Genomic DNA, 18,907 nt, shown 5'->3' on the forward strand with positions numbered 1-18,907 from the left:
ACACAAGGTTATAAATAACGCTAACTACATCACTCCAAATAAAATAAAATAAAAGCTAATATAATTTATAAAAATACACTTTAACAATTATAACATGCAAGTACAAAATTTCATTGTTATCCTTGAATATCTTAGCTGCTATTTTGAATAGGGATTGTATATTATGAGACCGGTTATCCTTGTTACATGGAGGTCACAATTGCTACTGGCCATTATATGTTAAATTGAATGACTTGGGGTGTTACATAAAGTTCGAGAAATTTTTTTTTAACTTTGAGACTAGTTAATAACACACTCACAACCACCCAATTTAAAATCTGATGTACATGAATGATTTGTGACCTCCTTGTATTAAAAGTAAATAGTCTCTTTATATATTTTTCTTTTTGGATATGGTGGTGTATTACATGTAAAAATCCTCTAAAGACAAATCTAGGGTCTTAGTATATCCGATACAAATACCAAGGACGCAAGTATCATATTATTTAAAGAAAAAATAACAAAATATTAGGATTATGAAATAGTCTAAATGTATATTTAAAATATAAGAAATACTAAAGAAAAACAAATTAAAAATATCTCCTTTAGAATGGTGAGGTTTTGTATAAGTTGTCCATTTTATACTATGTAAATAAGGCACACCGCTAATTTTGTTGGAAAATATAATTAAGTATTGAAACTTTACACTGACTTGAAAAGTTATGTTCAATTCTAATTATAAAATTTATATTTTCAAAAATAATATAGATCAAACATATTTATAAACAGTTGAAAATGTAGAAAATGGATGGTCGATATAATTTGTTACAATATACATTATTTTTAAGACTTTAATTTTTTTGTTCTTTATATTGATACATTTGGAAGTTTAAGATCATCAATGCGAAGGTTTTCCAACTTCGGAACACTATTCTTTATCGGGTTTTTGAGGTGTACCTTACTTCTATAATAGAAAGTTGCAAACTAATCAACTTGTAAAGACTTTTCCCCCTAGAAATGTGAAACAAAACCATATTACAAAAAAATAACTAAATCTAGAGAACAAGGGAAAAGGTTATCATAAGGCTTGAGCATTTTTTTTTCTTTTTTTTGGGTAATTTAGAGGGGAAGACATGCCCCTCCCCAAAAATACCAAACACCCAATCTTTACAAATAAATAAATAAATAAAATTACACCTCAAATCCCACTCAAAGTAGTAGTTCAAGTGTTGGAAAACCCTCAAAATGATCATCTCAACCTTGACAATTATGGATCATCAAAAAATATATATATTTAAATCCTAATAATGGTATACCTTCAAACATATTATTTGGACTGTCCATTTTAAATTTCCATAAATTTACATATCTACACGTGTATGGAACTTTGAATTTCATAATCACGGCATAAATAATTTTTAGGTCATTTAAAGAGATTCTAATACCAAAACCATAATTTATATTAGGATTTCAGCCAATGTAGGAAAAATCGAACCAGAACAATTAACCAGACATAGGCTAGAAGCGGTTCAAGTACCAGTTGGTAAAAAAAGTGTTAAAAAATAAAAAATACAAAAAATCTAATAAAGTATAATAAATATATTTAAAGCATGATTAAACAAAGCACGTCCAAATGAAATTGAAAATTAATGGAAAAATAGATTTTAAAGAATCGATTTGTGCCCAGGGGTATTTTTGAAAAAAAAATTTAAAAATATGAAACAATGTAAAAATAAGTATAAATAACCAAAATTTCCAATCTTTGCCAAAATGATGAAAAACATTTTAAAAAAATACATTACAAAAATCCTTTTTTTTTTTTTGGATTATACATATACTTTTTATTTTTTAAAAATACACCGCCAGTTCACCAAAACCAGATGAAACTGAAACCGAAACCGGCCAGCGGCCGGGTAGTTAGAATTTGAACCGCCCCATTTTTCGTACTATGGTTTCAGCATACGGCTTTACTTTTTGTCAAAAAGCCTAGACCTCACCAAAAAAAAAATAAGAAGATGTTTTTCTTGGGTGAGTGCTCACCAAAAAAAATCATAGTAAGATGTTTTTCTTGGGTGAGTGATCATTATAAGATCTTGGTGAATCAAATTCAAATAGCAAAGGAAACAAATATTTTATTTAAAGGAAATCTTAGCTCCAAAAGTGCAAATTATAAGTATTTTATTTAAAAGAAATCTTAGCTCCAAACACAAATAGCAAAAGAAACAAATATTTTATTTAAAGGAAATCTTAGCTCCAAAAGTGCAAATTATAACACATTACCAAATCTCACAAATAGTAAGATCATATTAAGATCTTACTAAACCTATATTAAGATCTTATTAAAATCATATTAAGATCTTATAACATATTATCAAATCTTATAACACATTACCAAATCTTATAACACATTAAGATCTTATAACATATTACCAAATCTTATAACACATTACCAAATCATATTAAGATCTTATAACACATTACGAAATCTTATAACACATTACCAAATCATATAACACATTAAGATCATATTAATATCGTAAGATCATATAAAGATCATATTAAGATCATATTAATATGATCATATTAACATCATATTAAAATTATATTCTTAATATAATCATATTAAGATTATCTTCTTAATATAATTGTATTAAGATTATCTTATTAATATCTTCTTAAGATTATATTAAAATTATATTATTAATATATTAAGATCATATTAAGATTATTAAGACTATATTAAGATTATATATTAAGATTATCTTCTTAATATAATTACATTAAGATTATCTTCTTAATATCTTCTTAATATAATCATATTAAGATTATCATATTAAGATTATATTCTTATATTAAGATTATCTTCTTATATTAAGATTATATTAAGATTATCTTCTTATATTAAGATTATATTAATATATAAGATTATATTAATATACATAAGATTATATATAAGATTATCTTAATACAAGATTATATTAATATAAGATTATATATAAGATTATCTTAATACAAGATTATATTGATATAAGATTATCTTAATATATAAGATTATATATAATCTTATAATCTTATATATAATATTATAATATAATCTTATATATAATATTATAATCTTATAATATAATCTTCATATATATAATCTTACATTCTTATAATCTTATAAGATTATAATCTTATAATCTTATAATTTTATAATCTTATTATATATTATATTATATTATAATCTTATAATCTTAAAATCTTATATATAATCTTATATATAATCTTATAATCTTATAATCTTATAATCTTATAATATAATCTTATATATAATATTATAATCTTATATTATAATTTTATAATATACTATAGTCTTAAGATTATATTACGATTATCTTCTTAATATCATATTGCAATCATATTAATGTAAGATCATGTAATGTGTTATAAGATCATATAAAGATCATATTAAGATCTTATTAAAATTATATTAAGATCTTATAACACATTAAGATTATATTAAGATCATACCAAATCTCATAAATAGTAAGATCATATTAAGATCTTACTAAACAAATATTAAAATCTTGGTGAATCAAATACAAATAGCAAATAAACAAATATTTTATTTAAAGGAAATCTTAGCTCCAAAAGTGTACATTATAACATCTCACCAAATCTCACAAATCAAGAAACAAATATCATACTCGAATCTTACTAAACCAAGTCCAAATAAAAATAAAAATCTAAATTTAAATATTCATGATATTGGGAAAACTCATAAATCAATAAAATAAATATTATATTTTTCAAAAGAACCATAATAAACCCAATAAAAATTACGGATACAAAAAAATAATAATAATAATAAAACAAAAAAAAAAAAATCCAAAAATTTCATAGAAGATTCGAGATGGGGGAGATTAGGATTGTCCAGTCCCATAATAATATCAAAAGATATTCCATAAAAGATAAGTAAAAATTGTATCACACAATATCTGTAAAGATTTCTCTTCTACTTTTCTATAAATAATAATATCAAAAGATATTCCATAAAAGATAGGTAAATTGTATCACGCAATAGCTGTAAAGATCTCTCTTCTACTTCTATATAAATTGGGTAGTATTCTTTTTAAACTCCTTTGGTTTTCTTTGTAGTTTTGGGGTTCTCCTGTGGATTGTTTGAGATTATCATTCAAATAAATTTGAAAAAAAAGTCATTAATTTTTTTGGAGTAAAATGGAAGGCTTAAATAGATTGGGTGATGGAGAGGAGCCTCATGTATTGGCCGTTGATGACAGTGTTGTTGATAGAAAGTGGATTGAGAGATTACTCAAAAGTTCTTCCTTTAAAGGTCAGTATCAAAGCTCATTTGCGTTCAATTTTAGGGGAAATTTTTACTTAAACAGTCAATTTTATGTGTATATTTCACTTAAACAATCAATTTTATGTGAAAAGTTCACTTTAAAACAATCTTATTCCTAATTTCCAACTATTGAAGTTTGCTCCTTTTGTCTTTTAAGTTTATAAATCCCCTTTTCTCTCTCTAAAACTTCTCTCTCTCTATCACGCACACACACGTCACCTTCTCTTTCTCTAATTTTCAATTTTTTGTATTTAAAACTTACCACCCCCTCTCTCTCTTGACAATACTCTCTCTATCCATCTATATAATATAATCCCCTTCGTTTTTTCTCATTCTTTTTTTTATGTTTGAAGTTTAGTACTCTCTCTCTCTCTCTCTAATCCCCTTCTGTTTTTCTGATTTTCATTTTTTTTGTCTAAATTTCACTAATGTCTAAGTTTTTCTTCTCTCTCTACTAATCCTAGATGTCTAAGTTTTTTTTTTTTTGTTAGTGTTTCGTTGAGAGACGTCGAGAACATTAAAAAATACGATAGAATTGGACTTATTCTTCTTTTATATCATAAAAGAAAGGAAAACACTTATATAATATAACGTGCCAATCTTACAATATTGAAGTAACGTACACATCAAAAAAGCATATATAAAAGAGTGTTCTTGGACAGCCCTCCAATTGATCATCTTGACTTCAAGATGCACGTCTATAAAAAAAAAAAAAATTTCAAGCACTAAAGAAAGTGCTTCTTGTAACCAGATGTATTGACCATGTAGTTTTAAAATTTTCAAGTGTTTATAGATCGTACTATTTTTAGAATTTCAAATTACATATCTAGATACGAAAATAGATTTTAAAGTCATCATGAGGTTTCTTACATTGGAACTACATCTCGAGGAAAAATTTAGAAGCGTCCTTACTTCTACATTGTAGAAGAGGAGGGCGCCTTATATAAACCGCACCCAATAAATGCTCTCATATTTTAGGGAAGTTAACATAAAAAGCTTTTTAATTTTTAAAAATTGATAATAATTTCATATATGTTTATGAAAATATATTCAACAAAACTATTTACTTTTGATATAAGGCTGTCAAAATTATTATGGAACCAGTTTTTATGCGCCTAAGCCCACAACCGGTTCCATGATCTCTAACATGGAGAACATGAATATGAATAAGTAAATAAATTTTAGAAATTAAAAATAATAATTCTAATAAGACATGGAGAACATGAATATGAAAAAATACATAAATTTTAAAATTTAGAATAATAAATCCTTTAAAAAAATATTTGGACCATTAGTTTCCATTGTTTTTAGATGGAACACCTACTTACATCCATCTTTACGAAAGATGCTTTACACTTTCTGGACTGCATATGTAGAAATGTGGTCCAGTCAGTATGAAACAATTTTCTATGAGTATTGACTATTAGAATTGAAATTAGATGCATGATGATATGTCATTGTTTGGGCATAAAGTCCAAAATGACTTTTTCGATTGTTGCGATACTTATATTTATTGGATTTTATATGCAATGGCTAAAAATAATTGTGAAATCTTTTTACCAAAAATAAATGGTCTCATAGTATACAATCTAGGAACCGGTTTCTATGCGGCCTAGCCCATATATGAAGAAATGCGGCCTTCTTAATAAATCTATTTTTTAGATGGATTTTAAGACTTAATTTTTAAGGACATATAACCTCCTTAAAAAATAAATACAATTTTTAAGGACATCTAATATGGAGATCATGAATATGAATAAATAAATAAATTTTAAAAGCTAAAAATAATAATTCTAGTAAGAAACATTTGGACCGTTAGTTTCCATTGTTTTTAGGTGGAACACCTACTTGCATCCATCTTTAAGATAGATGCTTTACACTTTATGGACTTCATATATAGATGTGAGGTCTTGCCCCATAGAAAACAAATTTTCTTTTTATTTATACTTAAATTCCATATAACATTGTATTTTTTTTCCATTTTTGAAAATTTTATTTTTAAAAAACCATTAGGATGATAGATTTAATAATTTTCCCACTTTTTTTATTTAAATTCGAATTACCAATGAAAATGCATATGGTCTTGAGTAGATTATTGGATAAAATGTCAAATAGTTCAACTCTTATGGGTATTTTGATTAGCTTTTATCTTCTTCTTTTTCTTTTCCTTTTTTTTATTATTATATTTTACGTGTCCTCTTATTTTAGATAAGATCATATTAAGATCATATTAATATGATCATATTAAGATCATATTAATATAAGATCATATTAAGATTATCTTCTTAATATAATCATATTAAGATTATATTAAGATTATCTTCTTAATATCTTCTTAAGATTATATTAAGATTATCTTCTTAATATAATTATATTAAGATTATCTTCGTAATATCTTCCTAATATAATCATATTAAGGTTATATTAAGATTATCATATTAGGATTATATTAAGATTATCTTCTTATATTAAGATTATATTAAGATTATCTTCTTATATTAAGATTATGTTAATATATAAGATTATGTATAAGATTATCTTAATATATATAAGATTATATATAAGATTATCTTAATATAAGATTATCTTAATATATAAGATTATATATAATCTTATAATCTTATATATAACATTATATAATCTTATATATAAGATTATAATCTTATATATAATCTTATAATTTAATCTTATATATAATCTTATAATCTTATAATATAATCTTATATATAATATTATAATCTTATAATATAATCTTATATATAATATTATAATCTTATATATAATCTTATAATCTTATAATATATAATCTTATAGATAATCTTATAATCTTATAAGATTATAATCTTATAATCTTATTATATTGTAATATTATTATATTGTAATCTTATTATATTATAATCTTATAATCTTATTATATTATAATCTTATTATATTATATTATAATATAATCTTATTATATTATATTATAATCTTATTATATTATAAACTTATTATATTATATTATATTCTTATAATCTTATAATCTTATAATCTTATAATATAATCTTATATATAATATTATAATCTTACATATAATCTTATAATCTTATATATAATATTATAATCTTATATATAATCTTATAATATAGTCTTATATCTTATAATATAATCTTATAATATTATATGTTTATAATATAATCTTATATATAATCTTAAGATTATTTTAAGATTATATTAAAATTATCTTATTAATATCATATTAAGATAACTTTAAGATCATATTAATATAAGATCATGTAATGTGTTATAAGATCATATAAAGATCTCATTAAGATCATATTAAGATCTTATAACACATTAAGATCATATTAAGATCATATTAAGATCATACCAAATCTCACAAATAGTAAGATCATATTAATATCATATTAAGATCTTACTAAACAAATATTAAGATCTTGGTGAATCAAATACAAATAGCAAAGGAAACAAATATTTTATTTAGAAAAAATCTTGACTCCAAAAGTGCAAATTATAACACATCACCAAATCTCACCAAATCTTACAAATCTAGAAACAAATATCATACTCGAATCTTACTAAACCAAGTCCAAATAAAAAAAAAAAATCCAAATTTAAATATTCATGATATTGGGAAAATTCATAAATCAATAAAACAAATATTACATTCTTCAAAAGAACCTTAATAAACCCAATAAAAATTACGGATACAAAAAAAAAAAAAAAAACCAAAATCCAGAAATTTCATAAAAGATTCATGATCGGGAGATTAGGATTGTCCAGCCCCATAATAATATCAAAAGATATTCCATAAAAGATAAGTAAAAATTGTATCACGCAATATCTGTAAAGATTTCTCTTCTACTTCTCTATACATAATAATATCATAAGATATTCCATAAAAAGATAAGTAAAATTGTATCACGCAATATCTGTAAATATCTCTCTTCTACTTCTATATAAATTGGATAGTTTTCTTTTTAAATTCCTTTGATTTTCTTTGTAGTTTTGGGGTTCTCTTGTGTATTGCTTGAGATTATCATTCAAATAAATTTGAAAAAAGAGTCTCTAATTTTTTTGAGGTAAAATGGGAGGTTTCAATGGATTGGGTAATGGAGAGGAGCCTCATGTATTGGCTGTTGATGACAGTGTTGTTGATAGAAAGTGGATTGAGAGATTACTCAAAAGTTCTTTTAAATGTCAGTATCAGAGCTCATTTGCCTGCAATTTTAGGGGAAATATTTCCTTAAACAGTCAATTTTATGTGTATATTTCACTTAAACAATCAGTTTTATGTGAAAAGTTCACTTTAAAACAATCTTATTCCTAATTTCCAACTCTTGAGGTTTGCTCCTTTTGTCTTTTAAGTTTTATAAATCCCCTTCTCTCTCTCTATCACGCACACACACATCACCTTCTCTTTCTCTAATTTTCATTTTTTTGTTTTTAAAACTTGCCACCCCCTTTCTCTCTTGACAATACTCTCTCTAACTATCTATATAATATAATCCCCTTCGCTTTTTCTCTTCTTTTTTTTTGTGTTTCAAGTTCTAGCACTCTCTCTCTCTCTAATCCCCTTCTTTTTTTTTGAATTTCATTTTTTTTGTCTAAGTTTCACCAATGTCTAAGTTTTTCTTCTCTCTCTACTAATCCTCGATGTCTAAGTTTTTTCTTTTTTTTGCCTTTTTCATTAGTGTTTCGTTGATAGACATTGAAAACATTAAAAAATAAGATAGAATTTGACTTATTCTTCTTTTATATCATATAAGAAAGGAAAACACTTATATAATATAAGGTGTCAATCTTACACGATTGAAGTAAGGTACACATCAAAAAATACTTTATAAAAGAGCGTTCTTGGACAACCCTCCAATTGGTCATCTTGACCTCAAGATGCACGTATATAAAAAAATAAAAAAAATTTCAAGCACTAAAAAAAGTGCTTCTTGTAACCAGATATATTGACCATGTAGTTTTAAAATTTTCAAGTGTTTATAGATCGTATTATTTTTAGAATTTCAAATTCCATATCTAGATATGAAAATAGATTTTAAAGTCATCATGAAGGTTCTTACACTGGAACTACATCTCGAGGCAAAATTTAGAAGTGTCCTTACTTCTACATTGTAGAAGAGGAGGGCGCCTTATATAAACCTCACCCAATAAATGCTCTCATATTTTAGGGAAGTTAACATAAAAAGCTTTTTAATTTTTAAAAATTGATAATAATTTCATATATTTTTATGGAAATATATTCAATAAAGCCATTTACTTTTGATATAAGGCAGTCAGAATTATTATGGAACCAATTTTTATGTGCCCAAGCCCACAACCGGTTCTATGATCTCTAACATGGAGAATATGAATATGAATAAATAAATAAATTTTAAAAATTAAAAATAATAATTCTAATAAGACATGGAGAACATGAATATAAAAAATACATAAATTTTAAAAATTAGAAATAATAATTCCATTAAGAAAATATTTGAACCATTAGTTTCATTTGTTTTTAGATGGAACACCTACTTGCATCCATCTTTACAATGGATGCTTTACACTTTTTGGACCGCATATGTAGAAATACGGTCCAGCCTGTATGAAACAATTTTCTATTAGTATTGACTATTAGAATTGAAATCAGATGCCTGAGGATATGTCATTGTTTGGGCATGCGATACTTATATTTATTGGAATTTATATGCAATGGCTAAAAATAATTGTGAAATCTTTTTACCAAAAATAAATGGTCTCATAGTATACAATCTTGGAACCAGTTTCTATGCGGCCAAGCTCGTATATGAAGAAATGCGGCCTTCTTAATAAATCTATTTTTTAGATGGATTTTAAGACTTAATTTTTAAGGACATATAACCTCCTTAAAAAATAAATAAAATTTTTAAGGACATCGAATATGGAGATCATGAATATGAATGAATAAATAAATTTTAAAAACTAAAAATAATAATTCTAGTAGGAAACATTTGGACAGTTAGTTTCCATTGTTTTTAGATGGAACACCTACTTGCATCCATCTTTAAGATAGATGCTTTACACTTATGGACTTCATATATAGAAGTGAGGTCTTGCCCCATACAAAACAAATTTTTTTTTATTTATACTTAAATTCCACTATAACATTTTATTTTTTTTCCATTTTCAGAAAATTTATTTTTAAAAAACCATTAGGATGATAGATTTACTAATTTTCCCAGTTTTTTTATTTAAATTCGAATTACCCATGAAAATGCATATGGTCTTGAGTAGATTATTGGCTAAAATATCAAATAGTTCAACTCTTATGGGTATTTTAATTAGCTTTTCTCTTTCTTCTTTTTCTTTTTCTTTTTTATTACTATATTTTATGTGTCCGAGTATGCACAAGTTGGCATCAATACTTCTTTGCCGTATTGGACTCGTACAATTTATTAAAAATATACTTATTTTAAATAAAAATGAAGAAAAAACCTCTCTAAATTTCAAAACCTTAAAGTCATTTTAGTTATTTTAAAATTTATGGATTATTTGTGAAAATAAAATGGTTAAAAATATCAACTAATCCAAAGCATAGAAAATAAAATAAATTTAACAATCCAAATCTCACTCTGAAAAGTTGGGACTCGAGCACAAAATATAAAATATATATGACTATTTTTATTTTTTTTGAAAAACGAACAAAAAAAATAAGTTCCTTTCTTGCTGATTTCACATAGATAAACAAAGAAAATAAAGAAATCCTTGTTTCTCTCTCTAGAACTACAAGAAACCTGCAAATTACATAGAAAAACCCCATTGCACCACGGTCTTTTTGCTGATTTTACAGAAAAAAACTCAAAAAAATGAAAAAGGCCTTGTTTCTCTCTCTAGAGCCTCAAGCTTTGAAACCTGCAAATTATAAAGAAAAACCCCATTGAAAAATTACAAAGAAGAAGAACAAACAGGAACCTTAATGAAGAGTAGAACGAACCTTGTTTGCAAGAATCTTGTTCTTAAGCCGGTGGTTTCTCTTTGAAACCTCGATGCTCTTACTGCTCATAAACCTAGTTTTGTAGCCGTTCCTTCCATAATCCTGAAAATACGAGGTATGATTGCGCGTCGATATTGAATGAATATGCATCTGCTCTGAGACTCACAACATGCGAAGAGGAATTGTGGCACTCCCCTCCCTTCCTCCGACTCACAAAAATTCAACCCCTTCCACGAATTTTGTAGCAGTTCTCCCATTCTTTCATCCTCTCATCTACGCCTTCTCTCTCTATAAAGTAGAAACAGATGACCCAAACCCACATACAAGCATGTACATAAAGTATAAACCCTAATCATTAACTATAGTTATAAAGTTTCTATACCATAATTAAACCATTTAATGATAAAAAAAGTGTCCGTTTTTTTTTGTACGTACTTAAGTGGGTGTGATATTTGCTAAAAGAAAATTTATATGGTATATTTGTTTTTATATGTATTTAAGTAGGTTTGATATGGTGTATTTTTTTCATATGTATTTATTCTATTTGTTTGCTCTATTTTTTTGAGCCTATTCCAATATATTGGCGATATCTTTTTATGAAGTATTTTTATTTGCCAATCTATATTTTTTATCCGTTTTTTTCATTTTATTTTTTAAAATAAAAATGATTTTTTCTCGATTTTATGGTAATCCGATTTATTAATAATCCCCAACTTACTTACTATGATTCTGACCGACCCCACCCGACCCAGCTGTTTTTTACAATCTTGTTTAAAACGTTGTAACATGACTGTATGTATTGCTTTGTTTTGTTGATAAAGTGACGACGGTGGAGAGTGGCACAAGGGCATTGGAATACTTGTCCCAGGAAGAAGAACATGCCATGGTGAGTTAGAAATCTTCCATTTTCCTTTCCTTTCCTTTCTATTTAGTGAATATCAAAGTTATCAGAGAAATGCTTAGTGGTTCAAGATTTTAGGAAAATATGGAGTGGCAACATTGGGTGCTACCTCAAATGTAAGGAAAAGATTAATGTGGATTCGAGCAGAACCCAACGGAGAGACAGAGAGAAGGTCCGAGTCATCAGGGCCTGAACCAAGTGCCCTGCTGGCTCGAGCCATTGCCAACTTTTAGTAAAAAAAATTTATACATGTCGATGAGTGTAGATTTTTTTGGGAATCCCTTAAAAATAATTTTTAAACTATATCATTACTCCCAATATTATTTGTTCCTGCCTTTTAAAAGTAAAAAGTTATTTCTTGGAGTTGAAAATACCCTCATTTTTTAACCCACATTTCTCTTCTTTTTGTCACACTTGCACTCTCTCTAGGCCAGTTCGACACATTTTCTGCTGACAGGCATGTTTTTGAATCTCAAAAGTCTTTTGCTGGTCTGGCGAATTTGTGCCATACCGGCACACTTTGGCCCCAAAAGTCGGGCACACTTTGGCCTCAAAAATGGGACACACTTTGGGGCTTAAAATCCGCTCTGGCACACTTTGAAGCTTAGAATCCGGTCCGGCACATTTATCTTTAGTATAAATGGTTTTATAGGCATTTTATAACTACAACGAAGTCACAATTACCTATAAATGGTTTTATAATATACAATCATTTTATAGTTATAAGTAATCGTAAGTTCTTTATACTAAAAAGAGAATATTTTCATAATAGATAGTTATAGGTAATTGTGACTTCTTTATACTAAAGATAAATGGTTTTATAGTATACGATCCATAAATGGTTTTTTAGTATATAATCCATAAAATAGTACTCAGAGTAGGGTGTGGTTTGTATAAGGCTGAGGTCCTAAACAATACAAGTGAAGTGCACTTTGAAATAGTGTCAAAAAATGTTATTTTAGTATTGTAGATCTTTGTTATTGTTTGAAATTTTATTTTTATCTATAATTAAAAAAATAAATTTAAAAAATAATATAGATTGAACAGATCTATGAACATTTAGTAATCTCGAGAATTAACGGTCCAAAAATTACATTTTATGATGCATTATTTCTAAGACTTAAGATCCATTTTTTGCCATGTTCATACATCTATACGTCACTATGATTGATTTAAGAATTTTTTGGCATTGAAAAAACTTGTAATGAACTTTTGACGTGTACCTTAATTTCATTATATAGGGCCTCACTTTATATAAACTTTTTCCACGTATTAAAGATGTGATTTAAAAAGTGCTGGGGGAGTAACACACAAAAAAATAAGTCCTAACATACATATTTGTTACGGGTGCAATTGGCATACGGACGCCTCCGTAGGTGTAGAGGCACGGTGCCTTTCAAATTAGGATTATCTCAAATTTTATTTTTGTATATATTTGTAAAATTTTAAATTTAAAAAATGGTTAAAATCAAGTAGATCTATAAACATATGAAAATCTTCAAAAATGGACGGTGTAGATAATATGTTGTAAAATGCATGGTTTTTTAGACTTAAAATCTTTTTATTTTTCATAGTCATACATCTCGATGTCGAGATGATCAATCAAAGAGTTTTTCAACATTAAAACTACCTTTTTTTTATGGATTTTTGAGGGGTATCTGTAGTTTTACATTATAAGGTAGCATCCTCATATAAACATTTTCCATTTGTTACTGGCCTAGGACAGGAGAGGAAGAAAAAGGCACTTAAAATCAGTCCCGACATGGTGAACAAGAGTGAGAGAGAGAGAAAAAGGTCCTTAAAATCAGTACAGACAAGGTGAACAAGAGAGAGAGAGAGAGACGGAGATCCTCTTTTAAAAAGAGAATATGTATCACATGAGGAGTACTTTTTTAGATGTGAAATGCAGTCGCACAAGAGGACAAGAGAATGAATGAGAGCAGGGGTCCCATGGTGCTATTAAAGATACGCCACATTTTCTCTTGGTTAGAAAGCTATCACAAATCCCAATTGGCTAGAAGATCTCTAAATTAGAGAGAGAACAAACCCCAATTGGATAGGAGTTTTTTTTCAACACTCTTTTAGAAGTTTATGTGAAAGATGCATATCCAGACTAAAATTTGAAAGTTCTGATCTAATTTATTTTGATGCGGACAACTTTAGTTATTATTCATTACTCACACTTGGCTTCTTCCCATTCATTTTATGAGACACTGATTAAAAACCTGGCTTGGCGAATCAAACCCCGCTAGATTTAGTTCTACCGAGCCTATTCAATGAATAGTTAGGCTAGAGTACTCAACATGCGAGTATTTCAACAAGAAACTCAATATTTGTTAACATTTGATACTGTTATCTTATTTTTTTTGTTTAAGGGTACTTTAGATAATTAATCAAAAGTAAAATAAAAATTATTTATAAAAAAATATATTTATTAACTATAGTAGATGATGACATCATCTACATAAAGCGTGACATTACATGGAGTAATGATTGATTTTTAATTACTAGTAAAATGCCACTAGTTTTTTTTTATAGAAATATTGGAAATTATCATAAATATATCTTAAATTTCATCTAATTGGAAAAAAATAATAATAATAATCAACTTTTATAAACTTCATCTACACATTTTTTCTTCAATTTTGATATTTTTTTTTACCAAAATAGCCTTTACGATAGTCGTATTACCATAACGAACATCGTCTTACGGTACTTTAAGTACCCTAATAACCAAGCTAAGTATTGCGTACTTAAAGTACCGTAATGACCAGGCTAAAATTACAGTACTGTAATTATCATAATGATCAGGCTAAACATTGCGTTACTTTAAAAGCCATAATACTTAAGTGTGGCAAATGAGTATTACGATCTCTAAAGTACCATAATACTTAGCTTGGTCATTACAGTACTTAAAGCATAATAATGTTTAGCCTGATTATTATGGTGCTTAAAGTACCGTAATGCGGTAGTCATTACTATAATACGACTACCGTGAAGGCTATTTTGGTCAAAAAAATGTCAAAATTGAAAAAAAATAAATTGTGCACAAGTTTATGAAAGTTGATAAATTAAGATATATTTCTAATAATTTCCCAAATATTTATCCTGACCCTCCTAATGACCAAAAAAACCTTTACTCAAAAAAATTATATTACACAACAAAAGGCAATGAGTTTCCAAAATATTGAAGACATTAAAAAATACTCATATACATTAGTACCCTAACATAACCCTATTTAAAAAATAGAGAAAAGAGAAAAAATGATCAAATATATATATATATATATATAATCAAGTATTCAAACTCAAAAACTTGATTTCATATTATTGGACATATGGAAATGTAAAATTAAAATGTTCAATATTTTGGAAAGAAATGGTGGAAAAGGAATGAAAATAACCAAAAATTAAATTACGACTATTTTGGTTCTGATTCAAAATAGTTGTTAGGGCTTTTGTAAATCAACTAGATGATAAAATCTCTACGACACTGAAACTTTATTCAACCTAAGCTTGTTTCTACCCTATCAATGGATTAATGCGTAACGCTACAAAATAGCCAAAAAATTGTTTCCCCTTGTTTTTTTAATGTTCTGGGAAAAATAGAGATTATCAGCCGACTCGCATGAATTCATTCATGAACTGGGTGACTCGGGCGGTTCCAAGTGAGCGTGGCAATTTCTTGTCCCTGCTCACACTACTTTGGTTTTTTTTTTTTTTTTTAGTACAATGGGAAATAGCAAAAATTGAAACCCCATAATAGATGATTTGGAAAAAGTCATTTTACCCCAAAAAATGGACATCTGACGCTATTGTGTGGTGGTTTATTTTGTTTCAGGATTTGAAGGTAAATTTGATAATCACTGATTACTGCATGCCTGGAATGACAGGCTACGAGTTGCTGAAAACAATTAAGGTAATGACCATTAATACCCATACTTTTTGGTAATAATATATCACTATGTTCTGTTAATAATAGCTTTTTATGCTACATATATAATTTTCTAGGTCCCAAAGTGCTACGTACTTGTCCTCTTTTGGATTTTATTATTAGTTATTTTTTTGTGTTAACGATGATAATAGTAATAATAACGATTGGAGGCTATGCAAATCAACAACTTACTCTTAGAAATAAAGTATCAATTTTCGGTATTGCCAAATTTTATTTGGACAGTGTGGTTTTGACCACAGTGTTTAGACAGGGAAAAAGTTTATATAACGTTCACACTCCAAAATGCAGAATTAAGGCGGACCACTGAAATCTTTTGAAAAAGATTTTTTTTTTGTTTTATGCTTAAAAAAAGTCTAATTGATCATCTCAATATAGAGATGTATAAAAAAAAGAAAAAAGAGATATCAAGTCCTAAGAATAGTATATCTTGTAAAACATTATATGAACCGTCTATTTTCAAGATTTTCATGAGTTTATAGATCTATTTGATTTGAACCCGGTTTTAAATTTAAAATTTTATAGGTAGAGATAAAAATAGATTCTCACACTATCCTACGAATTTAGGACACTCAAATTATACTTTATGATAAAGTCACCTTTGATTATTTAAAATTGCGATCTTATGCAAACCATATCCACAATCTCAAAACTTAGTCACATCTTTTAAAACAATGACAAATCTACATCGCCTAACTAAAATGATTTATTACAATAAAAAATATAATGACAACAGCCAAACCAAAATGAGTTATTACAATAATAAAGATGACGACAACGCTGCATTGATAAAGTTATAAAAAATATCCATGCCATTATGCAATAATAATAAGAAATTTCCCCATTTAGTTGTTTAAATGACAAAAATAATGGAGCTTTTTTATGTGCAGGAATCCTCAACTCTGAAGGAAATCCCAGTGGTAATTGTGTCTTCAGAAAATTTCCCAACCCGCATTGAGAGGTGCCTCCCCTTCTCTCTCAATATCAAAGAATTTGGAAAATTTATCAAATGCACCAAACTTATCAACTATTTAACATTAATTTTCATCTCATGTTCATTTGTATTTCGATAAGATTTTTGAAAAAGAAAATATATAATGAGATCATTTATTTTTGGTACAAAGTGGTCATAATTCATCTTAACCATTGGATGTAAAATTTGGTGGCTGCATTTATTTCATTGACAAAGCTCAAAATATAAAAGAAATTTTTTCGAATTTTGTAACACACCGAGGCTATCCGGTTTCAAATCGGATGGTTGCAAATAATTGTGACCTCGCCATATCAAAGATAAATAGTCTCATTGTATACAATCGCTTTTTTAAATTAGATCAAAAGAAATGAATAAAACTCTAAAATAGTTCATCTCTTAAATGCGTTTTGATCAATTTCCCCAAAAAAATTCAATGCCTATAGGAGGCAGTGGCCTGAAGCTAGATGTTCCCTTGCAGATGCATTGAAGGAGGAGCCCTAGAATACATTGTGAAGCCCCTTCAAGTGTCAGATGTGAAGAGGTTGAAATGCTACATCAAACTCCCTGAGGGAACAATGGGAACTTAGGAAGATAATAATTTCACAATGAGAAGGAAAATGATATATGAGAAAGAGTTTCTAAGGTTTCAATATCACTGTGGAGGTAGAAAGCTGTCCCCAAGGGATTTAAATTTTTGGGGTCAACCCATAATGCATTTTAGGATTGAGAAACCTATAAGATGCTCAAACCAGACCCGTTATGCATTACTGCCAATAAATGCCAATAATAAGATTCATTTATATTTTTTCAATACAAAGTACTTCCTAGCTTCTTTTTCTTTTTCGTGTTTCCTCTTTTTAATTTTTTTTTTTTTTGGGTAGTTCAGTAGTAGGAATCGAACTTAAAAATCAAACTTTAAAATGTAGTGGTTCAATCGTGTACAACTAACCACTCAAACCCATAATACATTTTTGTCAATGACGAGATTAATTTATATCCTTTGAATACAAAGTACTTCCTAGGGTTTCAGAAACCCATAATGCATGCCACCTTTCTTATCTATTATTATATCAGCAGAGTGCCTGTGTCCACCTAGAAAACCCTAATACCTTGGATGAACTAGCTAGATATATGCGTGTCATAAAAAGATGGGTAAAAGGTCATAATAACACCTTGGCTTTAAAACCGCATCTCAAATCCCAACAAAAATTGCAGTTCTCATATTAGAAAACCTTCCGATTGATCATCTTGGCCTCAAAAGTTATAGATATTAAGGAAATCATCCATAAAAATAATGTGTAACGTACAATATTATTAAGGTTGTAATTTTCAAGTATTAGATCTATAATACTTGTGTCATTTTTTTTAGCATATTTTTGGAGCTTCAACTTTCATTAAGAAATAGATTTTCAGAGTAGAATTGCATTTTCTAATGGAATTTTGAAATGTAGCTATACTTTTTATCATAAATCTCATTAGGCCTTAAGTAAACTGCACTTTATAAATAGTATTAGTAAGAGGTCCAAGGGTTAGTATATCCCAAAACCATGAATGAAGTAATAAAAAAAAACATACCTGAATGAACTAATTAGAAAAACATATCTCATAAATAGTATTAAAATTTAATTTTCCAGGTAACAACCGCTCAAGTGAAAGCAACGCCAAGTCTACCCGTTCATCTTAATCAGTGATGCAAAAATATCCTTCCACCTAGACCAGATCATGAGGCAAGAGATTTCAAGCCGAAAACTGACACCATAAGAGTCCTCGATTTGTCCTGTTTTTAT

General features: G+C 27.4%; 1 protein-coding gene and 1 long non-coding RNA gene across 2 annotated transcripts; one reads left to right on the forward strand and one right to left on the reverse strand.

Moving 5' to 3' along the window:
- The first annotated feature begins 4,122 nt into the window (after positions 1-4,122).
- On the forward strand, positions 4,123-18,670 carry RR16 (response regulator 16). Its single transcript, XM_088873951.1, has 6 exons — positions 4,123-4,315; positions 12,116-12,180; positions 15,114-15,122; positions 16,037-16,114; positions 17,038-17,108; positions 17,599-18,670. Exons 1-6 carry the CDS (start codon positions 4,201-4,203, stop codon positions 17,705-17,707), a joined length of 447 nt encoding a protein of 148 aa, XP_088730077.1. The 5' UTR covers positions 4,123-4,200; the 3' UTR covers positions 17,708-18,670.
- LOC148781121 (uncharacterized) lies at positions 10,962-11,615 on the reverse strand. The gene is made up of 2 exons (XR_016060829.1): positions 11,295-11,615; positions 10,962-11,212 (listed from the first exon to the last, which is right to left on the reverse strand). It is a non-coding gene; the product is annotated as an uncharacterized LOC148781121 (long non-coding RNA).
- Positions 18,671-18,907: the final 237 nt, after the last annotated feature.

Source organism: Amborella trichopoda, chromosome 8, assembly GCF_054954075.1.
Source record: "Amborella trichopoda isolate Santa Cruz 75 chromosome 8, AtrichopodaSantaCruz75HAP2 v2.0, whole genome shotgun sequence".
In the NCBI taxonomy this organism is placed as follows: domain Eukaryota; kingdom Viridiplantae; phylum Streptophyta; class Magnoliopsida; order Amborellales; family Amborellaceae; genus Amborella; species Amborella trichopoda.